Source organism: Zonotrichia leucophrys, chromosome 22, assembly GCF_028769735.1.
Source record: "Zonotrichia leucophrys gambelii isolate GWCS_2022_RI chromosome 22, RI_Zleu_2.0, whole genome shotgun sequence".
In the NCBI taxonomy this organism is placed as follows: domain Eukaryota; kingdom Metazoa; phylum Chordata; class Aves; order Passeriformes; family Passerellidae; genus Zonotrichia; species Zonotrichia leucophrys.
In genome coordinates, this window is record NC_088191.1 from 1,658,876 (window position 1) to 1,672,809 (window position 13,934).

The 13,934-nt window shown below is 49.3% G+C and overlaps 1 protein-coding gene across 2 annotated transcripts in view; it reads right to left on the bottom strand.

The window, feature by feature from the left end:
• LRRTM4 (leucine rich repeat transmembrane neuronal 4) overlaps positions 1 to 6,465 on the bottom strand; it is a 143,043-nt gene extending 136,578 nt beyond the window's left edge. Inside the window, exons 1-2 of one of the 2 annotated variants that reach the window (XM_064731223.1) lie at positions 5,594 to 6,461; positions 319 to 1,865 (exon numbers count right to left, since the gene is read on the bottom strand). In XM_064731223.1, the coding sequence (XP_064587293.1) occupies positions 319 to 1,865; positions 5,594 to 5,597 (1,551 nt within the window). In that variant the 5' untranslated portion in view covers positions 5,598 to 6,461. Of the gene's footprint in view, positions 1 to 268; positions 1,866 to 5,593 lie in introns of both variants that reach the window. The other variant, XM_064731225.1, reaches the window with a different exon arrangement.
• Between the last annotated feature and the right edge of the window lie 7,469 nt (positions 6,466 to 13,934).

Sequence of the window (13,934 nt, forward strand, 5' to 3'; positions counted from 1 at the left end):
AGCCACAGCTCATCAAATGGGTGCAAACAGGGGGAGAACAACACTCCAGATGCCTTTATCACAGTTGTTGACTCCAACTTAATCGCTTTTTTAATAAGTCTTAATTATTCAAAATAATCACCATCCCTTCCCTGCCTGTTGTCACTTAACACCAGAGAACCTTCCACAGAGCAAACCCCGACACAGGCAAGAAAAAAAACCCAAAACCCCAAAATCTCATCAATCTTTCTCACATTCAGAGACACCTCAAGAGCTTCGAAACATTTACCTCTCCTTCCCAGCAGCTGAAATGGTTTTAGGAGGATTCATGGTTCATACCTCGCATTCCCTGGAGCCAGAGATGGTGTAGGTGCAGGGCCCAGATCCATTAACGGATACATCCATGGTCTCAGAGTTTGTTGGCTTGTAGTCCACGTAATATTCCTGCAAAGGGGAGTTCATTTGCCTCTCTGACTCCCGCGCCTTTTTCCTGCGCCTCTTCATCAGCGTGTGCTGCTGCAGCTGCTTCATGCTGGCGGGGTAACGCTTCCAGGACACGTAGATGACCAGCAGGATCATGGCCACCGAGAGGAAGAGGGCCACGCTCCCCGCGATGATCTTGTGGAAGGACACGTGCTCGTATTCCGGCTCCACCGCGGGCGTCGGGATGTCCGCGGAAGGGCTCGGCGTCGCCGGCGTCGGCTGGTGGCTCTCCAGTTTGGACACGGTGGGTTTGGGGATGAACACGGGTCTCTGGGGGGTTCTGGGGGCCTGGTAGGACCTCTCCGTGGCCACCACCTGGATTTCGGCGCAGATGTTGTAGGTTTCCACCGCGTCGCTCACCTTCTCGCCCTGGATGTGCTTGGGGCCCGCGCAGATCATGGTGCTCTCCTTATTTCCCTTGAAATTCTTAAGCCAATTAAACAGGGGGCAAATGCTCCGCGTACATTCCCACATATTCCCGGACAGGGTGATGGAGATGAGCGAGATCCACGTGTTGATGGTCTCCTGGGAGATGTTGGTGAGCTTGTTGGAATCCAGGTTCAGCTTCTGCAGGTTGGGCAGGCACTGGAAGGTGCCGGGCTCCACGCCCGCGATGTCGTTGCCCGATAAATCCAAGTTGTGCAAGGAACTCCAGGTCCACGTCAAGCCCTGGCTGATGGAGCGGATCCTATTCCACTGCAGGTAGATGGAGCGCAGGTTGAAGAGCCGCGGGAAGTGGGCGAAATTGATCTTGGAAAACTGGTTGTGCTCCAAGTGGAGCTCCGTCAGCTTCAGCAGGCCGGCGAAGGCGTTGCGGGACAAGCTCCGCAGGCGGTTGTAGCCCAAATCCAGGAAGTCGAGGTTGCGGCAGTCCTGGAAAACGCGGATGGGCACCGTTTTCAGCGAGTTGGACCTCAGGTGCAGGATCAGCAGCTTGCGGAGCCCCTTGAACTGCTCCGCCTGCAGCACCTGCAGCTTGTTGTAGGACAGGTCCAGGTTGCGGAGGTTGGGCACGGGGTGGAAGGTCTTGTTGTGCAGGTGGGTGATTTTGTTGGAGCTCAGGATCAGCTCCTTCAGCCGGCGGATCCCCTGGAAGGCGTCCTCGTCCACGGAGCTGATGTAGTTGTGGTCGAGGTAGAGCCATATGAGCTGGTTGAGGCCGGCGAACTGGTGGGATTTGAGCTTCTGGATGCTGTTGTAGCGCAGGGAGAGGCCCTGGGAGCCGCTGGAGATGTTGTGGGGGATGTCGCGGAAGGCGTGCGACTCGCAGTACACGATCTTGCCGTCGCAGCGGCAGCTCTTGGGGCAGGCGCGCTGCGCGCCCGCCAGCCCCGCCAGCAGCGCCAGGGGCAGCAGCCCCAGCAGCGCCCTGGAGCCTCCCCGCTGCTTGGTCACGTGGAAACCTGCAAGAGCCAAAGGGAAAAAGGGCTGTTGGAAAGGCTTGGAGACAAATTACCCAATGACTACCCCATTGTAGTAAACCCCTCAGGTTTAGCCAGGGCCCCTTGGAGAATAGAATGCTGACACAGCGGCAAAGAAGTTTCCTGTCTCCAGGGACATCCGCCTTGTACCTTATCCCTATAACCATGTAAGGCAATATTGTGTTAAACCCTACTATTGGTCACTTATAGTCACCCTAACACCTTTGCCATTGGTCAGGATTAGATCCAGGCCAAGGGTATAACAGTAGCACACTGTACCCCTACTGACTTGGAAGAAGAAGAGCTGAGACCCTTCACGGACCCTCCAATAAAGCCATACTCGTGGAACAGCCAGCGTCTTCTGCTTCTCCTCTCTCTACCCTCTGCTGGAGCCTTAGGCCAAGGGAAAAGCTACCTAGCAAGCAAAGCTGAAATCACAAGAGCTGCCTAATCACTAAGAGCTGAATATCTCCCTGCTTGCTAGGGGCTGACCCGCGACCTTGGTCTGAGAGCGAGCTGGCTTCTGGCACCCAGTCCCCTTGGGGACTGAGCTCTGGAGCTGTAACAGCTTACATAAGATACGACCAAGCAGGCTCATTTACCCCATTAGAAAGCCTTACAGATAAATTACCAGGTTATCACACCGTTAGAAAGCCTTGCAGATAAATGACCAGATCACCACGCCTTTCTTGGAAAGCCTTGGAGATAAATGACCAGATCACCACACTGTTGGAAAGCCTTGCAAATAAATGACCAGATCACCATGTCATAAATGACCAGATCACCATGCCGTTGGAAAACCTTGCAAATAAATTAACAGGTTATCACACTGTTGGAAAGCCTTGCAGATAAATGACCAGGTTACCATGCTGTTAGAAAGCCTTGTAGACAAATGACCAGATCACCACACTCTTGGAAAGCCTTGCAGAGAAATTACCAGATCACCACACTATTAGAAACTCCTCTTGCAAATAAATTACCAGGTTATCACACCATTGGAAAGCCTTGCAGACAAATTACCAGATCACTATGCCATTGGAAAGCCTCGCAGATAAATGACCACATCGCCACACTGTTGGAAAGCCTTGCAGACAAATTACCAAGTTACCACACCATTGGAAAGACTTGAAGATAAAATACCAGATTACCACACTATTGGAAAGCCTTGCAAATAAATTACCAGATCACCACACCATTAGAAACCCTTGCAAATAAATTACCAGGTTACCATACTGTTATAAAGCCTTGCAGATAAATGACCAGATCACCACGTCATAAATGACCAGATCACCACACCATTAGAAACCCTTGCAAATAAATTACCAGGTTATCACACTGTTGGAAAGCCTTGCAGATAAATGACCAGATCACCACACTGCTGGAAAACCTTGCAGATAAATGACCAGATCACCGTGTCATTGGAAAGCCTTGCAGATAAATGACCAGATGACCACGTCATAAATGACCAGATGACCACGTCACTGGGGACAGCCTGAGCCCAGCTGGGATTTGGGGATTTGGGAGACACAAACCTGTTTGCCTCCTGCCTCAGCTCTTGGTGGTGCAAATCTCCATCCTTGGAGTGCCTGCCTGGCCACCTCTCATCTGGTGGCCCCCATCACCACCAGACTCCCCTGGTTGTTTTTCATGCACCCAATTTTTTAGAGGAGGAGCAGGGGATGAGATTTCCAGCCTTTTCTTTCCTTCTTTTCCTCTGGATCTGTTGCCTCCCTGTTGGAGAATGTTCAGCTTCCCCTGAATGTTAAAGAGAGCATCTTTCTGCTATTCAATCTGGTAAAATTCCTCCGTACAGCCTGCAGCTTCTCCAGAATGAGGGCTGAGATTTCCAGACCCCTGAGCCAGGAGTAGACCCAGGCATGGAAAATCCTGAGTTGGGTGGGAAATGGGAGGATATGGGCCAAATCCTGAAGGATTCTCTGACCCCATTGCCTGGGATTTTCCCCATTAACACATTCAGGACCCAGCTGAGGTGGGGAGATGGAAGAGAAGCTGCATGATGACCCTGAGGGTTCTCCAGGAGCCGGTTCCTCCCCTCTGTGCTCCTGCCCTCCAGCTCTCCCAGGAGCTGGGGTGTCCTCAGTGCTCTGTGCTGAGCTCTGAACAATAAACATATTTGTCAAGTCACTGTGCTGGATGCTCCAGAGTGCTGGAGAGGAAATGAGCCAGAGCTCCTGCTCCTACGTGCTCCTCAAGGAAAGCAACTGCAAATCCAATCCCCCCAAAATTACCTCAGGAACAGGGAAATCTGCTTCTCCTGAAGTTTTGATCCACCTTTGTAACCTGTATTTATTGTAAAACGAGGCACTAAGTAAAGGTTTTACTTTTTGTACTGAGTATTTCAGGTTTAGGAGTAGGTTTAAGTAAAACTCGTGAGTTTTATGTACCTAAAATACAGAAATAGATGCAGAGAAACAAAGTTTGTCCATGCAGAGAAGTGCACCAGGAATGCTGGCACGGGACCCCAATGCCAGGTAAAGGTAGGAGACATATTCCTTTCAAATGAACCTTAACCCATTAAACTTCATTTAATTCATTAGGTGAATACCTAAACAGTTATTAATTTGAATTAATCCAGCAGATGATGAAAATACCCACCCCAACACTTCCAGAGAGCAGCAAACCCAGAAAGTTTAAAGGAGGATTTTTATTTCTCTTTCAATTCCCCTCTCCTGACTGAATTTAAGGGTTTGCCTTTAAGATGTCATGTTTGTCATGCAGCAGCAGCAGCCCTGGATGTGAGGACATATGTAATAATTGAATCTATGGAATCCTGAATAATTATGAGAGGGCGTGGAGGGGGTGTCAGAACCCCCAACACCCATCTGCACGCCTGGAATAATTTTAGGGCTGCTGCCTCCCAGAGTTGCAGCCTTGCTGAGAATGAAAATGCATTCTTCCAACAGGAAATATTTCAAAGGCTCATATCTCCTTGATAAATAATCACTTTATTATTTGTCACACACACAGAGAGACAGAACCAACCCGGTGCTGCAGGTCTTTAATCCAATTTTAAACCTGCAAAAACAATTCCTGATCTAGAATGCCTTACAGTTTAATGGGTAGATTTGTAATTTAAATTCTCTTTTTTTTTTTTTTTGGCTCCTTCTTTTTGCCAGCAGCAGCCAGCTAGAAAGAAATATGTTCTGGCTGTTACAGACTCGGGGGCTGGGGATGAGGGGAAGGAAGGAAGGAAGGAGGGGAATAAACCTGTCACACTCCAAAAAAACCCCGACTGCCAAATGACTGCTGGAGATGTAGCAGAGGTACCAGGGGCATCTTTTCAGCCTCTTCAAAACCCACCTATGCAAACAGCTCCCCTTCGCTTCCCACATCCTGCAAAGTGCTAAACCCAGCCCGAACGGTGCCGGGGGGTGAAGCCGGCAGGGATTTTTGGGGGGGGGTCGGGACCCCAAAGGTGCCCTGCAGGTGCGGGGGTGGGATTTGAGGAAGCCGCCCGTGGGTGCCACTGCGGGAGGAAAGGTGTGTGTGTGTCTGTGTGTTTGCGTGCCCGGAGGGGGGGACAAGGGCTAAAAAGGCGATTTTTCAGTGCCGTGAGTCACCTGGCACAGCGGAATGCGCCGCTGGCTGCTGCCCCCCCCTCCCCGCCGCCACCACCGAATAATCCAGCTGCAAAATCCACCCCACAGCTGCAGCTGTGCCAGCCAGCAAACCACAAAAAGTTCACTCACCCATCCTTTTGTCATCAATAACGTCCTCCTTCGCCTTCCTCCAGATGTTTTCTCCTCTCTCTTCCCCCTTTTCAAAATTTTTTCGGGTTTTTCCCCCTCAGCCTCCTTCTCTCCCTCTTTAAACCATCAGCATCCTCACGTCGCTGCCGCTCGCCCCGCCGCCATCCAGCCCTGCCCGCCAGGAACCCCACAAAGTTCCCCGGAGAGGAGCAGCCGGAATTTTTTGGGGGACGAGGGGAAGGGAAAAGGAGAAGGGAAGGGGTTGGGGGTGGGGAAGACAGGACGAAGGATGGGGGGAGTGTGGGGGGGTAGGGAGGGACTCTAAGCTCTGAGAGCCATTGTGGAAGTCATCAGAGGAGCGGCGGCGTTAAGTGGCGATTTTTTCGAAAGAAAAGCCGGAGCAGGCGATGGAGACGAACCAACTTCTGCGGGAGGAAGGAGCGATGCTCTGGCGGTGCCTGGCATCCCTCATTGTGCCGCTGCTGCCTCTTGCCATGGCCGGGCACCGCGATCCATCCTCCGCAGGGCCTCCCGCGCTGTGCCCGAGCCCGGCTCGGCAGCCCCGCAGGCTCGGTTTATTCCATTCAGCTGGTCGGGTTTAAAGTGTTTTGTGGCTGTGCTGAGAGGCAGCTCTCGTCTAATTCCGAGGCTTTCCAGAGAGCGATGATGCTCCGGAGCTGGCGGGTGCCGGGGATGGAGTTTGCGGAGCGCCGAGTGCCCTCCACTGGAGAAAACCCAGCGCGCATTAAAGGCTGAACAAGTGAGGCTGTCATGGCTCTGCAGACTTCGCTTCCCTCTCGGAAAAGAAAATTAAAGACACAGCATTGCCTTTGCCCACCGTCCGTCCCCTGCCCGGCTCGCTCCGTCTGCCCTGGATTATGGAATGTTCATGGCGTGGGATTTTCGGGAAGGGACGCCAAACAAAACATCTGCTCCCCTGTGGGATTTGCCAACCTGAGCTTGCTCTAATCCACCTGACCTGTGTGTTTGGCTTGGGCAAATTCTAAACTGTTCTTCTTTTTTTTCTTTTCTTTTTTTATTTTATTTTTCCTGTATTCCCGTGGGAAGGGAGGCAGGAAAAGGAAGGTTTGCAGGTTAAAAGTGAGACCTTGGTGCAGGGGCTGTGATCACACCGATCATCCCCACAAAAGGCGTTTGATTTGACTGCAGGCAGCAACTCCAAATGTAAACACTCCGCGTCCTGCTGCGGCTGGGACAGGGTTAATCCCCTGCCTCGCAGCCTGTAATTTTTTTTCTTTTTAAATCCAAGTGCCTTTTAGTCAGAAAAACACCCACTTTGATAAAGAGGGCAGGAGTGAAGATGCAGAATCAGAGACACCTCGTTCCTCCTGAGCTCCTCTCATCGCAGCAGGGGCTGGGATCTGCAGGGTCCAGCCTGGAGCCAGGGTGGGACCTGGGCTGTGCCACCTCCCAGGTGTCACCTCTCAGATGTCACCTCCCAGGTCACCATTGCTGGAATTCCCAATTCATCAGGGCTGGGGCAATTCCTAGTTCACCAGAGCTGGTTTGATTCCCCAAGGCTGATTTCATTCCCAGTTCGTCAGAGCTGGGTTCATTCCCAGTTCACCAGGACTGGGTTAATTCCCAGTTTACCAGAGCTGATTTCATTCCCAGTTCACCAAGGCTGGGTTGATTCTCCAGGATTGGGTTAATTCCCAGTTCACCATGAATGGCTTAATTCCTTGTTCAGCAGGACTGGGTTAATTCTCCAGGGTTGGGTCCGTTCCCAGTTCTCCAGGGCTGGTTTCATTCCCAGTTTACCAGGACTGGGTTAAATTCCCAGTTTACCAGAGCTGATTTCATTCCCAGTTCACCAGGGTTGGGTTGATTCTGCAGGACTGGGTCCATTCCCAGTTCACCTGGGCTGGTTTCATTCCCAGTTACCAGGTCTGGATTCATTCCCAGTTCACCAGAGCTGGGTTAATTCCCCAGGATTGGGTCCATTCCCAGTTCATCAGGGCTGGGTCAATTCCCAGTTTACCAAGACTGGGTCAATTCCCCAGTGTTGGGTCCATTCCCAGTTCAGGTTTGGGTCAATTCCCAGTTGACCAGGGCTGGGTTGATTCCCAAGGACTGGATTCATTCCCAGTTCACCAGAGCTGATTTCATTCCCAGTTCACCAGGGCTGGGTCAATTCCCAGTTTACCAAGACTGGGTCAATTCCCCAGTGCTGATTTCATTCCCAGTTCACCAGTGCTGATTTCATTCCCAGTTCACCAGGGCTGGGTTAATTCCCAGTTCATCAGGAAGGTGCCAGAGGATGTGGAACAGGGGCAGGGGCAGCAGCAGCTCCCTGAGCTGGTTCTGAGGAGCCCTTTATCCAGAAGCTCCAAGGAATTGAATGCTCAGGGCAGGGCCAGGATCCCACAGGGACCATTTCTGGCCCCAGCACACTCAGGTTGCTCAGAGGGCAGCACTGGCCTGTTCTGAACAGATTTAACAGCTCCTAAAACTTGGATATTTGTGCCATTTCCATTCCTCCCTGTGCTGAACACCCCCATCAGTTATTTGGGGAACAACTCCCTGCCCAAATCCCACTTCAGCTGCCAAGATGGTGGCAGTGCTTTATAAAGTCAGTCATGAGCCAACCATTGGGTGTTATTTAAGTTTTAAATATTTAAAATATTTCCCACTGTGGCCCAGGATCTCCCTGCTCAGCATTCCACATCTCTGGGGGTGATTCCTCTGATGATCTCACTGTGTACCAAAAATTAAAATTGCACAGATCTCAAGGTCAGATTCCAGCCCTTCCATCCCAATTCTGAATTCTTGGCTTGCTGCTTGCCCCTGCAATCCATCCCAGGTGAAGTCACAGCCCCAGGATCCTCTGAAGGAGCAGGAAAAACCCTGGGACGCAGGATGGGCCAAGAGTTCAACTCCATTCCGAAAAATAAATAATAACCCACAAAACAATCCATGGAAACCAACCTGTCCTCCCCTATATCTGCATCCAGACTGCATCTGCACCCACACTGCATAAATATTCACTTCTGAATAAAAACCCTTGCTTGGTTTGTTCTGTTATGACAATTTGTCGCTACCTATAGATCAGATATTCATTTGCATATGAAAAATATCATCATTAATCACTATTTTTATTCCGGGTTGGACAGCAGCACACACAACTCCCTCAAACAAGATTCAGAACTTAATTATCATAAGTGATGTTGAAAATACCTCTCCCATATCTCAGTTAACCCCATCTGCATCGCAGCCGGGAGCACTGGAGCAGGAATTCATATTTATTATTCCCAACAAATGTAAAAGCTGAAGTGTGCAGTTATTTATGCCACCTTGTGTTGATAATTCTCCAGGATGGGTCCATTTGAAACCCTGCCAGGTCTGGGAGTGAGCAGAGCAGTGTCCACAGGAGCTCCACACAATTCCAGGGATGTTTTTTCCCCAAATCCTTGGATCCTACAGGAGCTGAAGCAGCGCAGACAGGAGCTCTCCTTCTGCCACTGACTGAGCCTCACAATCCCCACGTTCCTACCAAAAATTGGACATGATTTTGCTGCCTTAAAAATCCTGTAATGCCCTAATGGAAAATTTCATCAATTCCTAGGCAGAAAACTTGAGGAGCCGAGCTGAACCATGGGAGCTTTCACTCTGCAGCATAAATGCCACCCCCTTCATTTTAAATTTTTTTTTAAATTTTACATTTTCTGATGAAAACAGACCCTACTGTCTTCTATTTTTCCATACTTAGAGTTATAATAATTTGGGCTATTTGTATTAGGACAACATGAGACAGTAAAAAGAAAGAGTTAAGGCACCAGTCCAGGTGCCTCTTTCTGGGCAAAATAAGCCACCCCCTCAATTTTATTTTTATTTAATTTTACATTTTCTGATGAAAACAGACCCACTTGAACACAAGAAGAAGAAATGGGGAAGTTTTAATCAGCACAGAAAACCCAAAAATGTTCCCTCTTAATTTGGGCTCGTTCTCCAAGGATGAAGCAGATCCACAGCTCAGGGATGTGCAGCTTTGTTCACACCTTAGGTTTCCCTTTCCCCCCTCTCCCCACCGCTGGTAAATGATGAATAAATTAGCAATTTGCGTGTAATGGCTGGAGCAGCTTCATTAATACCCTGTCAGGGCTTGCTTGGTACAACTTCTGACATTGAGGCTCTAATGTCCTGTGAATTATTGATGACAGAACTCGCATCCAAGTCCTTATCTCCAGCTCTTCATGTGCTAAGTGTTTAATTGTCAACAATCCATGACTTCTGCCTTGGGCTGGTGCGTTAAAACCCGAGTGCAGAAAACCCCTGTGGATCCCCGGGTGTGTTTCCACCCATGGCTCACCTCCCTTGTAGCCCAAATGTCGGAAATGAAACAAATTCTAAATTCGTAGGAGCGTCAGGGTAGGATGGTTGGGATGGATGGAGATGAGAGATTTTTGAAGCCAGGTTGTGGAATTTGGGGTTTATTGCAAAGGGCCTGGGTGGGTGCAGGGCCCTGCTGGGAGCTGCCAGGCACAGCTCGGAGCAGGCCTCAAAGGAAGTAAGAGAGTGGTAAAGAGAAAGAAGGCAAGAGAGTGGTAAAGAGGATGAGAGAGTGAGCAATGTTCCTGTTACAATGCAATAAATCTTCTTCTGGTCATGGAATTTGGGGTTTATTGCAAAGGGCCAAGTGCAGGGCCCTGCTGGGAGCTGCAGCCACAGCTCAGAGCAGGCCCGAGAGAAGAGAGGGGGAGAGAGGATGAGAGGGTAAAAGAGCGAAGTTCCCGTTCCAATACAATAAATCTTCTTCTGTGTTGACTATTCTGATTCTCACTAACCAATCTAGTACAAGATACAAATCCTACAGCATTTACATACAGCCTATAAGAATCATTACATTACCATCCTGTGTTACATTTTAAACCCTAAAAACTCCTCTTTGGGCCCTTCTGCCAAGCTGTAGGGTCTGCTCTGACCCTTGGAGCTGTCTGCAAGCAGAGGGTGTTGTTCCATCCAAAGGGGATCACCTTCAGGCAGCCACACCATTGTTTTCCAGTTGTTCAGTAACTGAGGGATCTCAAAGCTTGCTTTCATTTCAATCTCACTTATAGTTTCCATATTCTCCAAATCTTTTGCCAGGCAATCATATTTATCAGGCTTTCCTGTTTCATCTTCCCCATTGCCCCTTATGCTGCTGCTCACAGGAATCTTCCAATTTCCCTCAATTCCCAGATGGAATAATTCCCTCCTGCAAGCCCCTGGGCTGACCACCAACAATTCCACATGACAAAAAGCTGAGAAGATTCACCCAGGAGACCTGACAGGTGAAGGAAACAGCAGGAGCACCACCAGGAAACCCTGCCCTGAAACTCCTCATTATCCCAGCTCTTCCCAGCCAGGTCAAAGCCTCGTCCAGAGCTCCCTTTGCCGAGGCTGAGCATCCTTCACACCCATCGACATCAAGGGCACTCAGCTCCTCAAACCAATTTCCTTCCCCCGAGTTCCCCAAGGAGCCTCTTGTGGGAGAAGGATGGCACTTGAGAATAACAATGGAACGTGTGTTGGATGGGGAGCAGCTCCTTTTCAGCTCAGGGCCCAGGTGAAACACCCTGAGGTCGAGATTTTCACTCCAGATCCTATTCCTGTTCCCTCTCCATGACAAGTGGGCATTCATCCCCCTTCGTGTTTCTGGCAGGATAAATAGGTTGGACAATGCTGTTCTATTTCACAGGACTCTTTTAGAATTAAATATAAAAAAAGTGTCTGCAGAGAGAGACGTTGCAGGACAAAAGAGTAAAGAAAAAGGCCCAAAAAGAGCTGAGGAAATCCCAGAAAGGAGAGAGTTAACCTGGAGTAATCCCTGGAATTTAATGGCACCTAATGCCATTTATTAAAGGAAGGTGTTGGAGCACAGAATGGTTTTAATTAAAAGGTGGAAGAAAAGCGAAATCATTTATCCAAATCACCCTGCTTCGAGTTAGGGCCCAGTTTTGAAATATCCATTTCCATACATCCCCAGCCTGGGCATTAGCAATTCCAAGATTTAAAAATTCAAGAGACTATTAAAAAAGAAAAGGGATTTATTGGGTGTTTAATGAGGCTGCAGGATTCACCCAGGTCAGCTGTGACAAACCTTTGTCCTGGAGCCACACAGAGCCAGCTCACCAACCTGGGGCCGGGTTTTCCTGTCAGCAGGGAGTTGGGATATCCAGAAAGTGATAGTGAAAGTGATGGAAAGTGATGGAAACTTCCAGAAAGTGATGGAAAATCAGGAAATTTTCCCACAAAGTCAGGGAGGGGATTGTGCCCTGCTCAATTGTTACCTGATTGTTACCTGCAGTGCTGCCCCAGCACAGGGAGGAGCTGGAGCTGCTGGAGGGTCAAAGGGGATGGAGCAGCTCTGCTGGGAGAAAATTAGGATTATTCTGATGCCTTAGGATTTTAACTTTTATATTTTTTATATATTTGTAAGCCTGTAATTCTTTAGTGCGTAACTCTGAACTCCATACCCAGTGTGAGCTGCTGTTCCCCATTTTGGGCAAACACATCAATTCCTCTCCTGGCCTGAGAACCAAGGACACCTCTCTGCCTCAGGACCCAGAAATTAAACAAAAGTGAGTTGGGGGCAGCAAATTTGGGGTAAATGACTTCATTAGCTGAAGCTGTGATTAGATTAACCCCCAGTATGCAAATGGACCAAACTTACAAAAGCGTGAAAACCCATGAGCCCATTTTGGGTGTAGTCACCACCCTAAATGTACCTGAAAGTCCTTCAATAAATAGAAATGCTTTGTTTTCCCTTAATTTTGTCTGGCTCTGTTTTTAGGCAGTCCCAAAAGGCATCAGTTCAGCCTGGAGAAGAAAAGGTTCAGGTGACCAAACTGTGACTTCCAAGGAGACAGGAAACATGGAGAGAGACTTTGGACAAAGGATGGAGGGACAGGACACAGGGGATGGCCTCAAGCTACAAGAGAGCAGGGATGGATGGGATATTGGGAAGGAATTACTGGCTGGGAAGGTGGTGAGAGGCTGGGATGGAATTCCTGGAGGAGCTGTGGATCCCTGGAAGTGCCCAACGCCAGGTTGGAGCAGCCTGGGCGATGGAAAGTGTGGGACCCATGGTGGGACTGGATGGGCTTTGAGGTCCCTCCAACCCAAACTATTCCAGGATTCCCTGGGCAGGTTTAGGGAAGAAATATTGGGAGAGGGGCTGGGATGGAATCCCCAGGTTTGCTGTGGCTGCCCCTGCATCCCTGGGAGTGCCCAAGGCCGGGTTGGAGCACCCTGGGATGGTGGGAGGTGTGGGACCCGTGGTGTCGGGAGATGATGGGGAAGGGAGCGGGGAGAACATCTGTGAGCTCTCCCTGACGGGGCTGAAGGGCAGCACAGCCTCGTTCTTTGCTCCTGTAATCATTTCTGCAAAGCCTTGCTGGCAGCTCCTCCCTGTAGGACCTGAGCATATGCCAGGCAAACTTTCTGTGCTGGCACCGCTCCTCGAGCTGCTCGGATGATGTGAGCTGAGCTGACAAAAGCAGGATTTTTGTCAGTGCTGCTGCATCTCCTGGATTCAATATTTCAGGACCAGACAGGGCCGTTCTTCCCTATCACAGACGTATTTAATGAAAAATCTTTTTGTTAAGATTTTTTCACCTGAGAAGCTGAGAAGCTTCTCAGAAGAAAAGAAAAACAATGATTGCCTGCTGCTGTGAGATGCAACAGGTGCATCTGTGATTGGTCCATGTTGGTTTTTTCTAATTAATGGCCAATCACAGTCCAGCTGTCTCGGACTCTTTGAGGGTCACGAGCTTTTGTTATCATTCCTTTCTATTCCTTTCCGCCTTCTGATGAAATCCTTTCTTCTATTCTTGTAGTACAGTTTTAATGTATCATTTTAATATAATATATATAATACAATAATAAATCAGCCTTCTGAAACGTGGAGTCAAGACTCTCATCTCTTCCCTCATCCCGAAACCCCTGTGAGCACCGTCACACTTCCCTCCCTCACCTCCTTCCTTGCTGCTCTTCCTCTCTTTCCCTCACATCTTTCCTTCCTCATCACTTTCTCCACTCAACAGAGGAAACCAAACCGAGCCCAAATCCACCTCCATGCACCAAGGCTGGTGTGGCATTCACATTTTCTGGAAAAATCTCTTCACCCAGGATTTCTCTCCTGGGAAGATGAGAAGCCTCAGAGAAAAAGGAAAACAATAGTTATTTGATTTGCTTCTCCTGTGTTTTGCTGCTTTGGAATGTGGTTGGAGATTGTTCATCCAACAGGGGATTGTTTGATTGGTTCCATGGGAATTGTTTTGCCTCTTTGGCCAATCAGGGCTGAATGTGTCACACAGAGATAGCAGCCACAGAACACTGA